At 46.7% G+C, this 21691-nt stretch overlaps 1 protein-coding gene across 3 annotated transcripts in view; it reads right to left on the bottom strand.

The window, feature by feature from the left end:
* The window catches only part of idua (alpha-L-iduronidase), a 239199-nt gene that overhangs the window by 102737 nt on the left and 114771 nt on the right, over positions 1-21691 (bottom strand). For all 3 annotated transcript variants that reach the window (XM_080193489.1, XM_080193490.1, XM_080193491.1), the window contains exons 3-4: positions 7899-7981; positions 6413-6520 (exon numbers count right to left, since the gene is read on the bottom strand). In XM_080193489.1, the coding sequence (XP_080049615.1) occupies positions 6413-6520; positions 7899-7981 (191 nt within the window). The remainder of the gene's footprint in view (positions 1-6412; positions 6521-7898; positions 7982-21691) is intronic.

Here is a 21691-nt window from a genome sequence, read left to right as displayed (position 1 = left end):
GGAATGGCTCCACACATATAGAATATAGTTGGCTGGACAAGGGGCAGCCCTGCCGTACTCCTCTCCCAAAGCGAAGGGGCCCCGTCAGGGACCTGTTAACCTTAATCAGACACTCTGCGGCACAGCACAGTAGTCGGATCCAAGCAACAAAACGTGTCCCGACCGCGAACGCCTGCAGAGTTCCAAGTAAATACTTGTGCTTGACCCTGTCGAACGTCTTCTCCTGATCTAAAGACAAGAAGGCGCTCAACACACCAGTCCTCTGAGAATGGTGTATTAGGTCCCGGACCAGATGGAGGTTATCATGGATTGATTGGGCAGGGACTGTGTAGGACCGATCAGGGTGGATCATGTGGTCCAGCACAGATCCAAGGTGTAAAGCCATTGCCCTGGCAAAGATTTTATAATCTGTGCTGAGGAGGGAGACAGATTTTAAGGCACCGGAGATCCCACTTCTTTGGCAGCAGGACAATAATCACCCTGCACCACGAAAGGGACATCTCCCCAGTAGCTGTGTTCTCCACCAGGACCCCCGTGTAGTTGTTCCCCAGGATGTCCCAGAGCGCCCTGAAGAATTCCACGGTTAACCTGTCCAGCCCCGGCCCCTCGCCCTGTTGGAGGCTGTTGAGGGCGCTGATCAGCTTGGCCATGGTGATGGAGGCTCAAGCCTGCTGACGCTCTTTGGGCTGACCTGCGGAAGGTCTCTGTGGGCATCCTCACTGGACGGACCCGGAAAGCACAGGGAGGTGTAAAAATCTCAGGCAATGGCCCAGATGCCCTCCGGATCCGAGACGGGGGAACTGTCATCGGCTAGGGGCTTAAGGAGCTGCTGACGGTTAGCCTGCCCTTTTTCCAGCGAGAAGAAGAAGGGGGAGCCGAGGTCTAGGTCCACTCGGAACTGGAGCCGCTACCTCACATACGTGCCATGGGACCCGACAAGTTGTAGGTCCCGCAGTGCGTCCTTCTTCTCCCTGTACTCCAGCCGCAGGGCCAGGTCCACGTTGGGCTGACTGAGGTATGCCTCCAGGTTGAACACCTCCTTCTCCAACTCCTCAAGCCTGGACTTCCGCCTCCTTATTGACTTCCTCGCGTACTCCTAACAGAAGGTACAGTTGAGAGTCCTGCCTACATCCCACTATAGCCTCAAGGAGGGGAAGCCACCCCGCTTCCTTCTCCAGCCGGCCCAAAATTGTCAAAACGAGTCCAGGAAGCGCTCGTCCTCCAGTTGCGTGTTGTTTAAGTGCCAGTACATGCCCCCTCCGGATGCGAGACGGAACAAACTCCGCCCACACCAGGTGGTGGTCCGTGCACAGCACCTGCCACATGGAGGCCAACTGCACGCTGGACACGTGTGCCCTCAAAATGTAAAGGCAGTCGATTCTGGACACTCTGCCTTAGGCTACATGAAAGTGAAAGCTCTGGTGCCAGAATGGAGATGTCTCCAGACGTCCACCAATCATGTCCCCCGAGCAGGTCCCAGAACTTCACCACCGCCAGAGTGCGCAGCCACGGGCTGGTGCAGTCCCGTGCCTCAAGGGGGCAGTTGAAATAGCCCCTGAGGATGATGCATTCGCCCCCAGCGATGGTGTTGAGATGAGCGGACACTTTCTCATACAAAGTCGTTTGCTGCGGTCCAGTGGTCAGGGCATATGCATTCAGCAAGTGAATGACCCACATGACCACACCCCCCTCATGCATCGTCAAGTGCAGCAATTGGCCTGGCACTGGCTCCTTGACCCCCAAGTTCTTTGGCTGAAAGTGCGGGGCCAACAAGATAGCCATTCTGCTAGAAGCGAGTGCGAGGTGGCTCATGTAGACACCCCCCCTCCCCCCCCACCACCTCCCCCCACACACACACACACAGACACACACACACACACACACACACACACACACCCCTCCCTCTTCCTTCGCCACTCCAGGAACCATCTGGCTTTGTCTCGCAGAATGGTACAAGTTTCTTGCAGGAAACACACCGCATACTTCCTGTCATGGAGGGCCGAGAAGTTCTGGAACCTGCGGAGTGGCTCATGGCTGCCGTTGACGTTGAGGCTGGCTATGGTCACCTTCATGTCAGTAGCATTGTGCCACTGTCACTACTTATCTAAGTGCATGGGGGAACGCTGGCACAGGACGTGCCAGTCCACTCCCCCATCAGCCCGTCAAGCAACTCCTGTACCTGACGCTGCACTCTTTCAGTCAGGTCCAGCGCGGTCTGGGAGCAGGCCTGCATGGACTGGACAAGCAGTGCCAGGTCCGACCAATGGTCGAGGGCCAGTTGGACACTGTCAGGGCAGCCAGAATGGTCTTTTGTAAAGACCCTGAGCTCCCCAGAGGGCGAGGGGCGACTCGGTGAGGGGCATGAGGGAGTCCCCCACCTTGCTGCAAGTGAACCTGAAAGTCCCCGTGACCACTACTGAGCAGCCTACCTCCTCGGGGTACCTCCTCTGAGCCTACCTCCTCAGAGCCACCAACTAGTCCTAATTCCCCCCCCCGCCCCCCACCCCATTCCCACCCCCAGGATCGGCGGCGAAGGGGTTCCCCCCAGGCTCTTCCCCCTGGGTTTGAGAGTCCGTGGGCGATGGTGGCTCAGTCCCCTGCTCTGCCCCAGATGCCTGGACATCCCACAGGTCCAGCGAGTCCTCCGGTCTGAGGTCGGGGGGCAGTGGGGCAGCATCAGAGGTCAGGACAGGGAGGGGGGGCCTTCCTCGCTACCATCATCCAAGGACCAAAAGAAACAGGGTGCTGCCACAGTCCCCCAGCAGGTCAAGGAAGAACTCCTCCGTGATGCTAAAATGCACCAGATGAAACTGGACCACGGGGGCCCCGTTCTCACCCAACCCCGGGGAGTTCCACTTGGAGGACTGCAGCAGCACGTGTTTTCTTTCTTTCTCTTGCCCCTGGCATGAAGATGGGGCAGGGGATGGTATGAACTGGAAGAGGGGCATAGGCGCCACAACTTCTGAGCTAGGCGAGAGGTGTGGGGAGTCCCACAGATCTCAAGCTCCCCCTCCTCTGAGGTGTAGTGCCTCTTCTTAAGAGGCAACCCCTTGACAGGGGATGCCCCTCACACTCTGCCCCTTTCCTTCATGCCCCAGCCCTTGGCCATCCCTTTCTCCTCCCCAGGAGGTATAGTATCTGCCGGCTCAGGGTCGTGTAACTCCCCAACGCCCGGACCCGGGAGCGTGCGCACCTGCGATGCTAGGCCCAGCACATGGCACTGAGGCGCCCACGAGCCCTGTAGATGGGTTGGGAGGGGCACCGGAGGTAGTTTTGTTCCCTGAGCTGGCGGCTGGATTGACTGGGGTAGTGGTTGGGTTGCATTCCCCCCCTTCTTCCTCCCCTTCCTGCTTCCCGGGGTTTTCTGGCCTCATGGAGGCTCCGCTACCCCTCCCACCAGCAGCCAACACGGCATCCGCTGCCGACGTGGCCTCCCCTTGCAGGGAGCCAGGTGCTACTCGCCGGGGAGGGGAGCAGGGGCTGCAGTGCCAGCTGCTGCTGCCTTGGGTTGGGGATTGGCAACCTTGGAGGCGGGGCAGTTCTTTTTAATATGCCCTGCCTCCTTACAGGCATGGCACGGTACACCGTCTGCAGACCAGAGACCCGTAGGTGGTCCCCTCGAAGGGGACGTTGAACTCCCCCTTCAAAGCAGGCGGACATCGACCTGGTGCCAAAAGTGGTACACACGCCAGAGGCTGAGCGGGATCAGTGCCACCCCGGACCTGACCTCCCCCAGTAAATGGAGGTGGGGGAGGAGGAGCTCCATGGGGATGAAGGGCGGGATGTTCGAAATGACCAGTCGTTGGGCAGTGGCCTCTAGGGGGTCCACTGCCAAGAACGTCCCGCCCACGGTGAGCCCCTTTTCCAGGGTGAGATGGACTGCCCACTGAGCCTTCAGAAAGAATATGGCCTTGTTGAGGCTGCTACAACAGTTGAGGGGCCGACAACCTCAGCCATTGCCCAAACGCAAGCCTCGATGGTCATGTCGGGGTAGGCGTTGCACTTGACCCCGAGTTGTTTTGTAATGAGTCTAAATGGTGGCAGGGCTTTAGGAGTGGTGGTGCTTTGGCCGCCGCCACACCTGAATAGGTGGGCCTTGATGCATGACGATGCAAGGTGCTACGCACCCCTGCCCAGATGCATGGCAGAGCATATTGGTTCAACTTTTTCGGTGGGAGTGCAGGGAGGGTTGGGTGGAGGCCTTTCGGGCCAGGCGCAGAGAGGGAAGGGATTGTGGGTGTGGTAGGTGGGGGAGGACATCTCTGCCCAGGTATTGGGGGACAGAGAGGGAACGAGGGAGGATGGGGTGGGTGGGGGTCCAGGCACTCTCTTCCCGGTGTCAGAGAGGGAGAGAGGGGGATGGAGGAGCAGGAAGGAGGACAAGGGACAGGGCATTAAGGAGGGCTGGTGCCCTGGTCGGGGGTGGGGAACCGATGTTGGGGGCAGCAGCAGTGGGTGGGAGGACTTCCGATCTTCGACCCTCTTGGGCCAAAAACGCAAAGTCTGGGGTGTCTTCACTCCCCACCCTTGCAGATGGAAAAATGATCTTGTATTCTTCCTCCCAGCTCTCCTTCGGATGCAGCTATCATGAACTGGGCACCAGCCCAACAGCTCAGTCCTTTGATGTTATTTTTCTCCCCTTTTCCTTTTGGGTGTTGTCCCCTCTCCTACAGATGGAAAGATCTCGTTGGGCCTCTCCCTCTCTTCGTCTCTCCCTCTCCTTTCCAGAGGAGAGAGCACCTTCCAATGGCTGGATGCTTCAAGAGGGCGACAGATCGCCCTTCCTTCCCTCCCTCTGATTAGGACCCTCCACAGAGGCAAAAGGACCCTTCACACAGCTTCTCTTTACCTTTGTAGCAGCAATACAATGCAATGCAATGACGACAGTAACTTCCTCCTGCACACAGCCAGCTCTCCAGTTGCGAACTGCTGAATGCAGGCTGGGAGTTTGACACACCTGCTTTAAAAAGGGAGCACGAGGCTCCCTGATTTAACCATCAATTAGGACTCATCGGTAGTTCTTACTCCAGCCAGGCTAATGAGGTTAGCTCGCTAAAGTCATCACACCGACCTACCCACCTCATTCACCAAAACATAATACATCCAAATCCCCCAACGTGGCACTGCTTGGAAGATTCAGACCAATTCGCTCAGTTCCTTTGTCTGAATCATTAATGTAGGTGTAACATAGATTGTAATACAGACTGATCACTGCAGCGCTGATACTTGCACCACTCCAACTGTTCCAGTTTGCAACTTAAATACGCCACTTATTCATACTGTCTATTTCCTACTTGTTATCTAATTCTCCAACCATGCTAATACCTCCAACTTCATGAGGTCTTATCTTGTACATTAATTTTTTTGTCTGGCACTTTGTCAAATGCATTTTGCAAATCCAAGTAAATTATTTCTATTGTTTCCTTTTATCTAGCTTACCACTTACATCTTCAAAAAATTCTAATAAATTTGTCAAAAAAGATTCCCCATTTGTAAAACTACAACGACTTTGAGCTGCATTTTACACAGCCCTGTCAGATGTGTTTTCGGCATGGGAGGGGAGGGCATATAAAACGGGGCAGGTGGGATATTTTATGGACGGAGAGGATACACCACCACTTTCCCACTCATCCACAAGCTCATCATAACACTATAGTCAGTTACCCCTCCAACTGCAATCCTTGCTCTCTATTAACTGGAAACTGGTCTGACTTTTTTGTTCTGAAAAGGAAGAAAGGAGGAAAAAAGATGTATGGATGTGACAGTGAATGTTTCAATAAATTGCTGGCCTCCTCTGCATGGAAACTGGTGGGAAGTCTGACAGCACCAGGTTTTAGTCCAACCGACTAAAACCTGGTGTTGTCAGACTTTTTACTGTGTTTACCCCAGTCCAACGCGGGCACATCCACATCATGGAAGCTGGTGGAACAGGGCTAAAAAGCCCATAACAGAATGTCTTTTATCTATGTTGCTGTAACAGGCTTGAGACCAGCTGCAATGCCATCTCTGAACAAGTGAGGGTAACAAAACATCTGATAATAAATTGATGGCAATGGACTGGACAGCATTACAACATTAACAATGCATGAATTTTATACATGCAGCTTGTGAGAACATTTCATAAGACTGTTTTATTCAACTTTGGACACATTGGGCAGGATTTTCCAGTCACTCCCACCCCAAGACCAGAAATTCCCGCCCGAAGTCAATAAACCTTTAAATGGTCTGCCAAATTTTCCGTCCTATCTGCTACAATTCCTGCAGCAGATAGGACTAGAAAATTCACCCCATTATTCTGCTAAGAGCAACGATAAGGCATAATCATTATAATTTATTATGAAATTATTTGGAGTTGAAACTCTGAAATAATATAGCTAAAATATATATTATAAACTTTTTTCTATGCATTTACCTATATACCTTCTTGCCAAAAGGGTGATCAATTTTTTCCACTCAAACACCTGTACTTTCTCTTCAAAATTGGTAAAGTAGCCTGATGGATTTCCCATAAGCTCAAATCCTGTAAAATATGGAGGAAATTTATTTCTTCACAAAATCATTAATCAAACAGACTTGACAATTAATGCAATGAATTAACTGTGGAGTTTCGAATAGAGGTATACTGTTCTGATTAAAGCTACAGCATAATGCATCATTCAACATAAAAGTAAATGGAATTGTTTAATTAAAAAATTGTACAGCACAGATGTGAAATTTTCAGCATTGTGTGAAATCTTGTTGATGTGGAAACATTAAAAATATTTCCAAATCCACAGTTTGGATGATAGATAAATGACTTGCATCTACAATACATTGTGAGAAGTTGGTGCCAATTTGCGGAACAGTTTGAAGAGTTATCAATTACACCAAAATGCATGCCAAACACTCTCATTTCACTCAGAGCAGCTCAAAAATTCCTATCATTTAGAGCATCTTGATTAAGTCTCACCTTAACTTCCCTGCTCTGTTCCTAAATTGCTAGAAGAAATTATGAGGGTCTATGTTGGAGAAGACAGGAAGAAACTCTTTCCCTATAGTAAGAAGATAAGTAACTTAAAGAATACAGGTTTATGGTAACTGGCACAAGAGCCAGGGAGAAGATGAGGAGAAAGCTTTTACGATTTGAAACCCACTGCCTGAAAAAGTTGTAGAAGCAGGTTCAATTGTAACTTTCAAAAGGAGCTTGAGTACTTGAAAATCAAATAAATTGCAGAGTTATACTGAGCATTCAAGGTGCTTCAACATTAGTTAACAGTCCCTTATGAGGGGCTTTTTCAAATGCATTGGTTTAAATAACATCCATAGACATTCCCCAGCCCATAGCTTTAGTCACCTCTTCAAAAAATGCATGCAGGTTCATTAAGCATGACTTACTTCTATAAGTGTTGGAGTAGTCAAGATGTGACTTGCAGCTATGGGCCAGTGCTGCTGCCAAAGTAGTTGGGTAGGATAGTTGGTGGAAAATACAGCTTGTCTAAGTTTCAATTAATGCCAGAATATCAACACAATCATGCAAGAAAGTGGCAAGGGGTTTGTTTATGAGTCAGCAGCCAATCTGGAAAGAAAGTGGAGGAAGCTTTGATTACTGATCTTCTAGAGCGCAGTTTGCTGCATGTAGATTTGCTTACATAATAGTGGCTGCAATTCAGAAGTAATTAATTGTGTGTGAAGTGGATTGGGAAGACCTGAAACATAAGATGCTATGTGAGCCAAATTTTAGTATTTAATTTATGACCCTCTTAAGTGGAATATGAAGTTCCAAATTAATTCAGTGCTCCTTTCTGCTGTTTCATTGTAGAATTTTTTAAACTTATAATTATCTATATTATGCAAAGAGGTTAGAAAATTCTCCTAAGGGATTCAACTCCAATACATTTGTTTTTTTAATTCTGACCTACCTGGTTTAAGCCCATTCCGCCAGAGAAGGTGAATTAAATTATCCAAGTTTGTAAAGTTGTACAGGAGTTTGCCATTCATTTCCCTGCTCAGAAAGGAGATAAGAAAAATTAAGTATTGCGTACAATCAATTACAAAGGGCCAACTCTCTCAAATTGTTATCTTCTTTCCATTTTCACATCCTTTCTCACAAATACACAATCTCTCAACTATAGAAATAAAATTACATATTTGAGAGGTCTGCTTTCAGCTCTTACGCTTCATGCATCTTTGTAGCCAGGAGTGTAATTTAGAAACACTGCCATTGTTTTCTGTCCTGGAAAATAGCTCGAATACAGTCATTTTGTACCACAGTCATACTGAGTCAGAGGGTGGAATTTTCTGGTCACGCTCGCCCCCAAAACTGGAATACCCTGCCCGAGGTCAAAGGAACTTTGCATGGTCTTCCCCCGCATCAGATGCTACAATTCCTTGGCAGGTGGGACGGGAAAATTCCCCCCATTGAGTCATACAGCAAAGAAACATAGAACATAGAACATAGAACATAGAACATTACAGCGCAGAACAGGCCCTTCGGCCCACGATGTTGCGCCGACCAGTTACAAAAACAATGACCCACTAGCCTATACCAATCCCTTTTCGTCCATAAACCTATCCAGAGATCTCTTAAACGCCCCCAAACTAGACGCATCTACAACTGCAGCAGGCAGGGCATTCCAATCCCTCACCACCCGCTGGGTAAAGAACCTACCCCTGACATCCGTCCTGTAGCTACCCCCCCTTAATTTAAAGTCATGCCCCCTCGTGCTAGCTTTCTCCATCCGAGGAAAAAGGCTATCACTATCCACCCTATCTAAACCTCTAATCATCTTATATGTTTCAATAAGATCCCCTCTTAGCCGCCTTCTTCCCAACGAAAACAACCCTAGATCCCTCAGTCTCTCCTCATAGGACCTCCCCACCATACCAGGCAACATCCTAGTAAACCTCCTCTGCACCCTCTCCAACGCCTCCACATCCTTCTTGTAATGCGGGGACCAGAACTGCACACAGTACTCCAAGTGCGGCCGCACTAGAGTAGTGTACAGTTGCAACATTACACTGCGACTCCTAAATTCAATCCCCCTACCAATAAACGCCAAGACACCGTACGCCTTCTTGACAACCTTATCTACTTGATTCCCAACTTTCAGGGATCTATGTACACACACACCTAGATCCCTCTGTTCATCCACACTATTCAAAGTCCTCCCGTTAGCCCTATACTCGACACATCTGTTGCTACTACCAAAGTGAATTACCTCACACTTCTCCGCATTAAATTCCATCCGCCACCTCTCGGCCCAGCTCTGCAACCTATCTAAGTCTCCCTGCAGACTATGACACCCTTCCTCACAATCTACCACACCTCCAACTTTGGTGTCATCAGCAAATTTACTAATCCACCCAACTATACCCTCATCCAGATCATTAATAAAAATTACAAACAACAGTGGCCCCAAAACAGATCCCTGAGGCACACCACTCGTAACTGCACTCCATGATGAATATTTACCATCCACCACCACCCTCTGTCTCCTATCTGATAGCCAATTCCTGATCCAACTTCCTAGATTACCCACAATCCCATACATCTGCATTTTCTGCAGAAGCCTACCATGGTGAACCTTATCGAACGCCTTACTAAAATCCATGTATACCACGTCAACTGCCTTACCCCCATCCACCTCTTTGGTCACCTTCTCAAAAAACTCAATAAGGTTAGTAAGGCACGACCTACCTGCTACAAAACCATGCTGACTATTTCTAATCAATTCATTACACTCCAAATAACTATAAATCCTATCCCTAATAATTTTTTCTAAGACCTTGCCCACAACAGAAGTAAGACTCACCGGTCTATAATTCCCGGCAAAGTCTCTGTTCCCCTTCTTAAACAATGGGACAACATTCGCTATCCTCCAATCCTCCGGGACTACACCAGAGACCAATGACGACCTGAAGATCTGAGCCAGAGGCTCTGCAATCACCTCTCTAGCCTCCCAGAGAATCCTAGGGTAGATCCCATCCGGACCAGGGGACTTATCTATTTTCAGCCCCTCAAGAATTTCCAGCACATCCTCTTTATCAACCGTAATACTGTCTATTTTACACCCCTGCAACCCAATGTCCTCCTCAGCTATATTCATGTCCCCCTGCGTGAACACCGAAGAGAAATATTGGTTCAATACTTCTCCAATCTCCTCCGGTTCCACACACAACTTCCCCCTGCTGTCTGTAACTGGCCCTAATCTTGCCCTGACCAACCTTCTGTTCTTGACATACTTATAGAACGCCTTAGGATTCTCCTTAATCCTATCAGCCAAAGTCTTCTCATGTCCTCTTTTAGCCCTTCTCAACTCACTCTTCAACTCCCTCCTAGCCAATCTAAAGCTTTCTAGTGCACTAACAGGCCATTCAGCCCACCACCTCTATGCTGATCATAAAATGCCAATCAATACGAGTCCCATTTACTAGCATTTGGTCCATAGCATACAATGCCTAGGCAATTTAAGTGTTCGTCCAGATGCTTCCTAAATGGTACGAGGTTATCTGCCTCCACTATCTCTCAAGCAGCGGGTTCCGTACTTTCACCACCACACTCTAGGTGAAAAAGCATTTCCTCAGATCCTCTTTAAATCACTTAGCGTCACTTTAAATCTATGCCCTCTGGTCTTAAGACACCTCTGCCATGGGGAAAAGATTCTTACAATCATCCATCAGCAGAATCCAAGAAGGAAATGACGCTGTTCCAGTTCCATTCTACTGAGTTGCAAGAATTAAAAATCCCTCCAAATCCTTTCTCCCAGATAATTTAGAAGTTTCAGATTACATTCTACTAATTCTATGAGTACTCCCTGAATAACAATAGGACTGGGATTTTCTTGCTCCCATTAATTTTTGGTGGATTTGGTGACGGCAGCAGAAAATATTACGAGAACTGCAAAGTCACATTTTAGGTCAACATAAACACATGATGCGACTGTCCCCTCCCTACATCAGTGACTTGACATGTTTCCTGACGGTCATCATTGGGAGCATCACTATAATTGATTACCATATCATTATCAAGCCCCTCCTTACCTGTCAGAAAATCCATCCACAGCAGCATTATGGCAGAATCACAACTGGTCTCCAAAGAGGTGAGCAAACTTCCCAGAGAAGCTCAGATGAGTGTAACACTCAGTGGGAGAGAGTCATTCCTGGGCAGTGCAGGGGACAATCAGGGAATGCCAGAGGGGTTCCAGGTTGAATTGGTTTGCTCACCTTATGCCGGGGCAACCTTTAAACATGGCACCATGACCCTCAGCTAAGTCGCTGGCACAACAAATGAATCAGAGGCAAATCAGCCACCCCACCAATGATAAGTTGTGGAATTCGTGATTTCAATTTTTGCTTTTAAATGCTGCACCATACAAAGGAGAAAGCTGCAATTGCTGTCAGTAGGTTCAATGCTGCGTTTCCTACTCACCATGGGATTTTGTCAATTTCCTGGAAAATTCCATTTTATATTTTAACAGTTAATGCCTAGGATAGCTCCACTGAAAGTGGACATTGCTTCATTAAGATAGAGGGACTGGCATCAATCAGTGTCCCATATATGAAAGGAAAAAGAGATAACTTGAATTTATATAGTGCCTTTCAAGACCATAAGGCGTCCTGAAGAGTTTTATGATCAATTAACTATTTTTTCCTACAGTTGTAGGGAAATGTGGCGGCCAATTCGGATACAATAAGGAAAGTATACAAGCAGTTGCAGCTGCCATGTCAAAAAGCACCTATTTCCTTGTTACTTTTGGGGAGCTGGAGTTTGTACTGACAGTTTTGGCCAGCACATTTAACCTCCTCAAAGGGCTTGCCACCATCCATGCCCAAGAGACTCCCGCTTCCATGAATATTTAGAGCAACGTCTTTCATGTTGCACCTACTTGCAAACCTAGAAGTCCATATAAACTACATTTCCCTGACCATGACTTTAGTTACTCAAAGAAGTTAAATTAGGTTCATTAGAGATAACCGATTCTTTACAAATCCACGTTGGCTCTTTCCAATCAGCTCAAGTTTCTTTAAGCGCTCAATCCTTCTGTTCTTAATAATAGATTTCAATAGTTTTCCCACAACAAATGTTAGAACATTAGTTCTATAACTTCCTGGTTTTTCTCTCTCTCTCTCACCTTCTTTAAATGTAGAGTTATATTTGTAATTTTCCAATCTAAAAGGGCAATTCCAGAATTAAGAGAGTATTCGAAGATTGCTAAAGCATTTGCAATTTTCTCATCTACTTACTTCAAAACCCGGGATGGAAACCATTAGGAATCAAAAATGTGTCAGTCTTCATTCCCATTATTTTTACCCAATCCTACTTTCTTGCCTGTGTCAAATTTAGTGAGCTCCTGTACTTAACTCAGGGGCTAGATTTTACAGTTTTCAGTGGTGTGAAGGAGGCAGAATGGGAGCTGTGCATCCTCCTACTTCCACTGTCTCAACATAGAAAATCAAGTGTTGGAAGGCCAATTAGCAGCCATGAGGAGGGAAAGCGGCCAATTTGCATGGGTTGGGTTTGCTTTATACCCAATCAGACCTCTGAGCCTGGACTTCAGACAAGAGAGGGAATATGCCATCAACTCCAAGTTGGTCATGACAATAAATTTAAAGGCCCCCTGCCCGCTCACCCTCATATTTGTCATGACAACCTAAAAACAGTGAATAAAGAAGGTCTAATAATATCCAAAGGCTGCCACCTTCACCTATAGACTCTGCAGCTACATTCAGCAATGGTCTCGTTTGTCGATTAATCCATCCTTGTGTCACTCATCACAGCGGTGCAGAGGGAGGATAATATAGAGGGGTTAGGAATTGAGTCTCTGTGGGTGGAGTTGAGGAATAGGAAGGGAGCAATTACTATGCTACGGGTGTACTACAGACCGCCCGACAGCTCGCCGGCAGTGGAAGAGGGTATATGTAGAGACATTTTGGATGTGTAGGAAGAACAGGGTTGTTGTAGTGGGAGATTTTAATCTCCCTGGGGTGGATTGGAAGGTGCTTAGAGCTGGGGGTTCGGACGGGGAGGAATTCGTAAGATGTGTATTGGAAGGGTCCTTGGAGCAGTATGTAGATAGCCCTAATAGAGAGGGGGCTATACTGGATTTAGTTCTGGGCAATGAGCCAGGTCAGGTGGTTAAGGTTGCAGTAGGTGAACATGTGGCTAATAGTGACCACAATTCCGTCTACTTTAGGATATTAATGGAAAAAGATGAGTGCTGTCCTAAGGGGAGGGTGCTAGATTGGGGGAAGGCTAGATACAGCCTGATTAGGCAGGAGCTTAGGAATACAGACTGGGATAGGCTGTTGGAGGGCAAGTCCACGTTAGGCATGTGGGAGTCTTTCAAGGGAAAACTGAAATGGGTGCAGGAAAGGCATGTTAAGAGGAAGGATGGGAAAGGTAGGTTTAGAGAGCTGTGGATTACTAGAGATATTGAGGACTTGGTCAGGAAGAAACGAGAGGCGTATGTTAGGTCTAAGCAACTGAGAACAGACAGAGCGTTGGAGGAATACAGACAGAGCACGAGGGATCTCAAAAGGGGAGTTAGGAAGGCAAAAAGGGGGCATGAAATGGCTTTGGCAGGTAGGATGAAGGAAAATCCAAAGGCGTTTTACTCCTATGTTAGGAACAAAAGGGTGGCTAGGGGAAAAATCGGTCTCCTCAGGGACAGACGAGGGGAACTGTGCTTAGACTCCGAGGGAATGGGGGAGATCCTGAATGAATACTTTGCGTTGGTATTCACGAAGGAGAGAGGCTTGATGTCTGATACAGTCTTTGAGGGAGCTTTAGACCAAGTGAAGGAACTATCCATTATGAGGAAAGTAGTGTTAGGGCTTTTAGGTAGCATTAAAACTGATAAATCTCCGGGGCCCGATGGCATTTATCCTAGGCTACTTAGGGAGGCGAGAGATGAAATTGCTGGGCCTCTGACATAAATCTTTGGCTCTTCTTTGGACACAGGTGAGGTCCCAGAGGACTGGAGGATAGCGAACGTGGTACCATTGTTTAAAAAGGGTAGGAGGGATAACCTTGGTAACTATAGGCTGGTGAGTTTGACGTCAGTGGTAGGCAAGTTGATGGAGAGGATTCTTAGGGATAGGATATATGAGCTCTTACAGCGTTGCGATCTGATTAGGGATACACAGCATGGCTTTGTAAAAGGGAAGTCTTGACTTACGAATCTGGTAGAATTTTTTGAGGAGGTGACAAAAACGGTCGACGAAGGATGAGCCGCTGATGTCGTCTATATGGATTTCAGTAAGGCGTTTGACAAAGTCCCTCATGGTAGGTTGGTTGAAAAGATTAAGGCTCATGGAATACAAGGCCAGGTATCTAGATGGATTGAGAACTGGCTTGCTAAGAGGAGACAGAGAGTAGAAGTGGAAGGGTCCTTTTCTAGCTGGAGGTCTGTCACTAGTGGTGTGCCGCAGGGCTCAGTACTGGGACCTCTTTGTAGTATATATAAATGACTTGGAAGAGGGAGTAAGTGGTGTGATCAGCAAATTTGCAGATGACACTAAGATGGCTGGATTGGCGGGCAGTGAGGAGCAGTGTCTGGTAATTCAACGAGATATTGGTAGGCTGGTATATTGGGCAGATATATGGCAAATGGAGTTTAATCCTGATAAATGTGAGGTGCTGCATTTTGGCCGAAATAATGTAGGGGGGAGTTGTATGATAAAGAGTAGACCTATAAAGAGTACAGAAACACAGCGGGACCTGGGGGTGCAAGTGCACAAGTCTTTGAAGGTGGCAGTACAAGTGGAGAAGGTTGTGAAGAAAGCCTATGGTATGTTAGCCTTTATAGGAAGAGGTATAGAGTTTAAGAGCTGGAGTCTAATGTTGCAGTTGTATAGAACGTTGGTTAGGCCACATTTGGAGTACTGCGTACAGTTCTGGTCGCCTTACTATCAGAAGGACATGGAGACTCTGGAGAGAGTGCAGAGGAGGTTTACCAGGATGTTGCCTGGTAATGGAAGGACTGGGTTATGAGGAAAGATTGAGCAAATTGGGGCTGTTTTCCCTTGAAAGACGGCGACTGAGGGGGGATCTAATAGAGGTATATAAGATTATGAAGGGTATAGATAGAGTAAACAGAGGTAAGCTATTTCCTATGTTAGAGACACACAGTACGAGGGGCCACGGGCTTAGAGTGAGGGGGGAGAGGTATAACACAGATATTAGAGGGAGGTTTTTCACACAGAGGGTAGTGGGGGTATGGAATGCTCTTCCAAGTAAGGTGGTGGAGGCAGGCACGCTGGAGTTGTTTAAGCGTTACTTAGACAGGCACATGAGTGGGTTGGAGATGGAAGGATATAGGAGATTGTTTTAAATAAGGTTCATTAGCATTGGGATGTCCCTGGTAATGTAAAAGGATGTGGAATTATACTAATGTTTTTCTCTTTTCATTCACAGGTTTTAAGTCGGTCCGCCTTGTGTCCAACGAGGGGCATACCCGCAATGGGTCGTACTAGTGCTGCTCTTGGATGTCGAGAATAGCCTAGTGCTTCGTGTCGTTAGTGTGTGCTTAAACTGGACCAGATGCTGGGCAACACAACAGCTCAGTGACTATCACTGTTTGCTGTGCAGACACATGGACTTGGGCCAGTGTCTGTGGGAGTTTGCACATTATCCCCGTGCTTGTGTGGGTTTTCTCCAGGTGCTCTGGTTTCCTCCCACACCCCAAAGATATGCTATTAGGCTGACTGGAGGTAATAAATTGTCCCTAAATTAGTTTTCCCTCAATGTGGAATGCCATAAGCGTAGATAAGGGTCATAGGTGGAGGGGGGACTGGTAATGTTAAAATGGCGGCGCTGGCTTGTTGGGCCGAAGGGCCTGTTTCCCGGGCTGTTTTTGTTCTTTGTTCTTATTCATACATGGTGTAAATTGATCCCAAATCTTTTCCCTTCTGACTACTGAATAATGGAGTGGGCAACAAAAATTGTAGTTAATTGGTCTTTAGCAAAGCTCAATAGCATTCTTCCTATCTTGACTCCATCCTTTCTCCTCTTGCCTAGTCCCTTCCCACCGACATCATAATTTTTCTGATACTTCACATCACATCAACAACTTCCAGTTCTCTGGCCCAAACCACTTCCTCTTTACCATTGACGTCCAATCCCTCCACACCTTCATTCCCCACTAGGATGGCCTGACAGCTCTCTGCTTCTTCCTCAAACAGAAGCTTGAACAATCCCCATCCTCCATCTGGCTGAACTTGTTTTCTCACTTTAACTTCTCTCACTTCCTCTAAATAAAAGGTGTGGTTATGAGTACTTGCATGGGTCCTAGTTATGCCTTTCTCTTTATGGGGTCTGTGGAACATTCCTTGTCCCAGTCCTACTCCAGCCCCTTCCAGAATACTCTTACCGGTACACCAACTGTTATGTACATGGGGCATAGCCCTTTTAAGACAATGGGTCAAATAACCCAGGGTGAGGGTGACCTGCCCTGGGAATCTGCCCCTACAGGCAGTTGAGGGCTGGAGTGTGAGAAGAACAATTCATTCAATAAACTGTATTTTTCTTGTGACTTGCCTCCATGTGAGTTCTCTGAAGCTCAGTAAAATTGGCAAGGACTTCCTACCCCTCCGGTCTTGGTCCAATATAACAGCCACTGATGGTAACATGAGTCTCTCTGAAGCTCCCATTACCTCTACAGAATTTCAATTGTTCTTTACATAAATTCTGTATTAGGCTATATTCTTTTGTGAACATTTCCCAAAGTTCATCTGGAATTTTTCCTATTAACTAATTTGATAAGTCTGGTGTTACCAATATCTCCCTTATTCCTATCAAAATAATCTTAGGGTGGAATTTTCCCATCTTGCCTGCAGCAGGTTTATGGTGGGCAGAAGTGGAGAATCTAGTAGCAAGAGAAAAGTAGGGAAATAGCTGCCATTTGCAATTCTCCCAGTGGCAGGCTCATGGCAAATTGGTTTTCCCATTGCTTGGTGTCATGAATGCAACTTGCATTAATTTGCATTTCATGAATGCTCAATAAAACAGTTGTTTGCCGGAATCTCCTCATGCCTTCCAATCTTGCGTCATGCCAGCAGGAAATTATGTTGGCTTCAAACCTGTTTGAAAATGAATGGTATGCACAAGTCAGAGTTCAGTTTGCTCGTGACGTTGAGGTGGGTGCAACTAGTCAACCTGCCATAGTGCTGTGTCGTTCCTGTTGTGTTCAACCCCACTTTGCTGAGGCTGAACGGTTAGTCCCCTCCTGCTCTATGCTGACACAGTCGACAAGAACATCACTCTGCTGTCAGACTCATGCAGCCTCCACTTTCAAACACCGACCAGTACTGCTCGGGGCTGGGGAATGCTGGTATCTGCCAGAGCACCGCTGTGTCCCGGCAGACATCATGGGACTCGTGCAGCCTCATTTTGGCCAACTTAAAGTTCGACTGGGATGGGGTGCAAGCTGAAGGTGGAACTAACAAAGAAGAGGGCAATGGGGAAGGAAAGTTGTGCAAGAGCAGTAGTGGGGGAAGGGCAAAGGGACAGATGGAAGTCAAAGGGAAGACTGAGGGGTGGGAAGCTGGAGCCCAACAAGTGTTCATTAAATGCTAACAGGCAAAGGGCGAAAGTCACCTTTTACTGGAAGTGGATGCATTGCAAGGGAGTGCTGTTAATGTGCCACATTAGGAATGATTCACTCAAAGACTCAGAAGTTGGGAAGGTTGTGGGAGAGTCACTGCTGCCCTTAGTCCTCATTATAATGGGGAACTATATGAAGGTTTAAGTTTATGTTCAGGGCCTAGAAGACGGGACTCTCAGGATGCAGAGATTTCTGTTGTGGAATTGAAAGCAGTCACAGATAACAGGCACTTCAGGGGCAAATGGACCTCAGTCTGAAGTCAGACACAGAAGACAGTGCAGAAGTGTAGTGGGCATGCAGCAATCATTGGAAGCGTGGAGTTCTCCAGCTGCAGGGAGAGGCAAAGGCTGTGTGCTCCACAGGAAAGAAACACAGCTTGGCATGCAGGGCTGTCTTAAGGTTGTTGGCTTGGGACAGTGGGAGAAATCCCTACTGTGGGTGATGTGCAGGACAGTATGTGATATTACTGGGGAGTGGCATGAGTTTGCCTTGATAGGTGACCATGCCAACAGGCTCTAGATGGGGTGTATTAGAGCTGGGTGTCACAGGATCCATTATTAATGGAGGAGGAGGAAGTATAACAAGAGATGGTTCTACCTTCTCATCATGAGGCTTGAAGTAAATCGAAGGCACACGGACAGTGAGGGAGAGATATTGAACTTGATTCAGAAATACAGGTGCAGCAGCACCATTTTGATGTTCCAGAGTAATGCTGTTCAGCAAAAACAAATCTGGGACGTATATAGGGAGTGTGGGAGGACTACTATCCTGGGCTATGGGGCCCTTTCTTGGGACACACTATCACCACTTTAAAGCTCCCCCTCCAAGGCATACACCGTCCTGACTCAGAACTATATTCCTTCACTTCCACTGTGCCAAAATCCTGGAACTCCCTTCCTAACAGTAGGTACTGGGAGTACCTACACCAGAGAGACTGCTATGATTCAAGAAGGCAGCTCACCACCATCTTCTCAAGGATAATTAGGGATGAGCAACAAATGTTGCCAATGATGCCCATATCCTAAAAACACTCAGATCCCTAAAGACCTTTCAACCTGAAATATTTCAGAATCACAGAATAATACAGTGAACATAAGAACATAAGAAGAGTGCAGGAGAGGCCCTCTGGCCCATCGAGTCTGCTTGAAATGCCTTGACCTGCTCACTGAATATAAGATCACCTGCACCACGCCTTTGTAATGATCATTTTGTCATCTCTATTTTTGAATCCTAATTCACTCAATTTATTTATTATCCTCAATGTTTAGTATACAAGTCACGTATTTGAGCCAGAGATCCTAGCTTCTCATTCTGTTCTGAGTGCTATCTTCATTTCATCTAATTTAACACTTCCCTTACTTAACACTCCTGCTCCAATTATCTTCATTATTTAGTATTCCTTTCACCTGCAGTATATACATTTCTGTTAAACCAGCAATTTTCTATTATTTCTGACTGAGCCCTTCCCTCTATTTATTAGTCTATGTTCTTATTTGCCCTTTCTGTTGGGACCTTGGTTGGCCAATTAGAGTGGTGCGTGGAAAGTTTTCTATCAAATACCTTGAACTTCTGAATATAAACTACATATCTTTGACAAGATTAGCTGTGTCTGCATGCTATAATCAACAAGCACTAATCAACAACATTTTGATAAGAACTCTGCCATAACATTATTTCTTATTTCTTAATTAACTTTTATGTCCTGAACTTTTGAAGTGCTTGTGCAAAAAGGCATTAAGGCTAATTATTAACCAGTTTTCAACTTTGAATTGCATTGGTTTGAATAAAGTACGAAGTTCAAAGCCTTTCAAATGTATTTCAGCACAGATATAAGTTAACACTTGAGTGCAGAACTGATTGCTGCATTACAGACATTTCATACCCCAATGCATTATTCAAAGAACAGCGAGGAGTTCTTTCAATGTCCCAAGCCATCCCTCAACCAACAATATCAAAACACAAAATCTGGTCATTTATTCATTAGTCTGCCAACTCATCTCTCAATGAGCACTGAGAAGTTTAGGGTCAATTTGGGCCTAAAAGGGGAACTTATCTGGCAGAAAGCAAAGGGACTACTTAAGATTTAGATACTTTGAACTTGACTTTATTAAAGAGGATGCTGCTAATGCACAAGAGGTTATTACAGAAGGTCGGGGGCATGGAGTTGGGGGTAGGGTGTTAGCGGGGGTAGGGTGTTAGCGTGGATAGGGGATTGGCTGTCAAATAGGAGGCAGAGAGTGGGGGTCAATGGGTGCTATTCGGATTGGCGGTTGGTGACTAGTGGAGTGCCCCAGGGGTCGGTGCTGGGGCCTCAGCTATTTAGCATTTATATAGATGATTTGGAGGAGGGAACCGAGTGTATGGTGTCAAAATTTGCTGATGACACCAAGATTGGTGGAACGGCAAATTGTGCGGAAGGTGTGGAAAGTCTGCAGAAGGATCTAGATAGGCTGGGCGAATGGGCCAGGAACTGGCAAATGGAATTTAATGTTGGCAAGTGTGAAGTTGTCCACTTTGGTAGGAATAATGGTAGGAAGGACTATTACTTGCATGGCGAAAAACTGCAGCATGCGACGGTGCAGAGGGACCTTGGGGTCCTTGTGCATGAGTCACAAAAACCCAGCCTGCAGGTGCAGCAGGTGGTCAGGAAGGCGAATGGGATGGTGGCCTTCATAGTGAGGGGGATTGAATATAAAAGTAGGGAGGTCTTGCTGCAACTGTACAGGGCACTGGTGAGGCCGCAGCTGGAGTACTGTGTGCAGTTTTGGTCGCCGCACTTACGCAAGGATATTTTGGCCTTGGAGGGAGTGCAGAGGAGGTTTACTAGGCTGATACCGGAGTTGAGGGGGTTGAACTATGAGGAGAGGCTGAATAAACTAGGCTTGTACTCGTTAGAGTTTAGAAGAATGAGGGGAGATCTCATTGAGACATATAAGATGATGAATGGGATGGATAGGATAGAGGTGGAGAGACTCTTCCCGCTCAGAAAGGACAGTAGGACTAGAGGGCACAGCCTTAAGATAAAGGGGGGGTGGTTCAGAACGGAGTTGAGGAGGAACTTCTTCACTCAAAGGGTGGTGAATCTATGGGATTCTCTGCCCGTTGAAGTGGTGGAGGCTGCCTCGCTAAATATATTTAAGACGCGGGTTGATAGGTTTTTGATAAGAGAGGGGATTAAGGGTTATGGGGAGAGGGCGGGAAGGTGAAACTGAGACACGACAGATCAGCCATGATCTTACTGAATGGCGGGGCAGGCTCGAAGGGCTAGATGGCCTACTCCTGCTCCTATTTCTTATGTTCTTACGTTCTTATGTCCCCATACAGGAGGGAAGGATTGAAAGATTGGATAAATTGGTAATTTTAAAAAATAAGTAAAAGAGATACATAAATGGCTGGCAGGATACATGTAACAAAGTCATAGTTCAGATCCTTGGCTACTGAGGAAAAAAAAGTGGAAATAGCAGAGGTTTTGGTCATAATCATGGCTATGTCTAGTTACATCACTATCGCAAATAAAGGAAAAGTATATTCTCACTGTTGTGACAGTGCGCTTGCTAATGTGAAAATTCTTTCCTTGGATTGCCACCATGCCAAGTATGCAGTCAATGATGTGGCTCTAGGATCAAGTTCATCAGCCATGCAAAGACCCACAGAACCCATGACCAGTAACACTGAGTTTCTTAGGTGACCAATCATATTCATTAGCAAATGGTGGCCAAAGATCCATTTAAATATATGGTTATGTTATCATATTAATTTATGCAATGAAACGTGATGCAGTAGCCACCTCAGTCGGTCTGTACTGTGAGCAGCACATGCAGCAGCAGTAACAAGAAGCTTCCATTAAAGATCAGCATTGAACCTCTCTCTATGCCTGTCTTCAGATTTCATTTATATTAGTTTAGAAAGAGATAATACAACATTCACCATGAGAATTTTGAAGACAATACTCAGCCGACAATTTTCTAGAATGTATATTTTAATTGCATCATCGCTAGGCAGGCTAAAGTTCAGAAATATTTCCTTTTTTAATTTATGAGGGAGCAGTTCTGTTGAAATAAATTAACAAAGTTCTTGAATGTGGTTTTTCATCATAAATCTATGCTTAT

The sequence above is a fragment of the Carcharhinus amblyrhynchos genome, chromosome 1 (assembly GCF_965287045.1).
Source record: "Carcharhinus amblyrhynchos chromosome 1, sCarAmb.v2.hapA, whole genome shotgun sequence".
Taxonomy (NCBI): Eukaryota; Metazoa; Chordata; class Chondrichthyes; order Carcharhiniformes; family Carcharhinidae; genus Carcharhinus; species Carcharhinus amblyrhynchos.
Note: the sequence above shows the minus strand (reverse complement) of the source record. Positions and strands in the feature narration are given on the sequence as shown.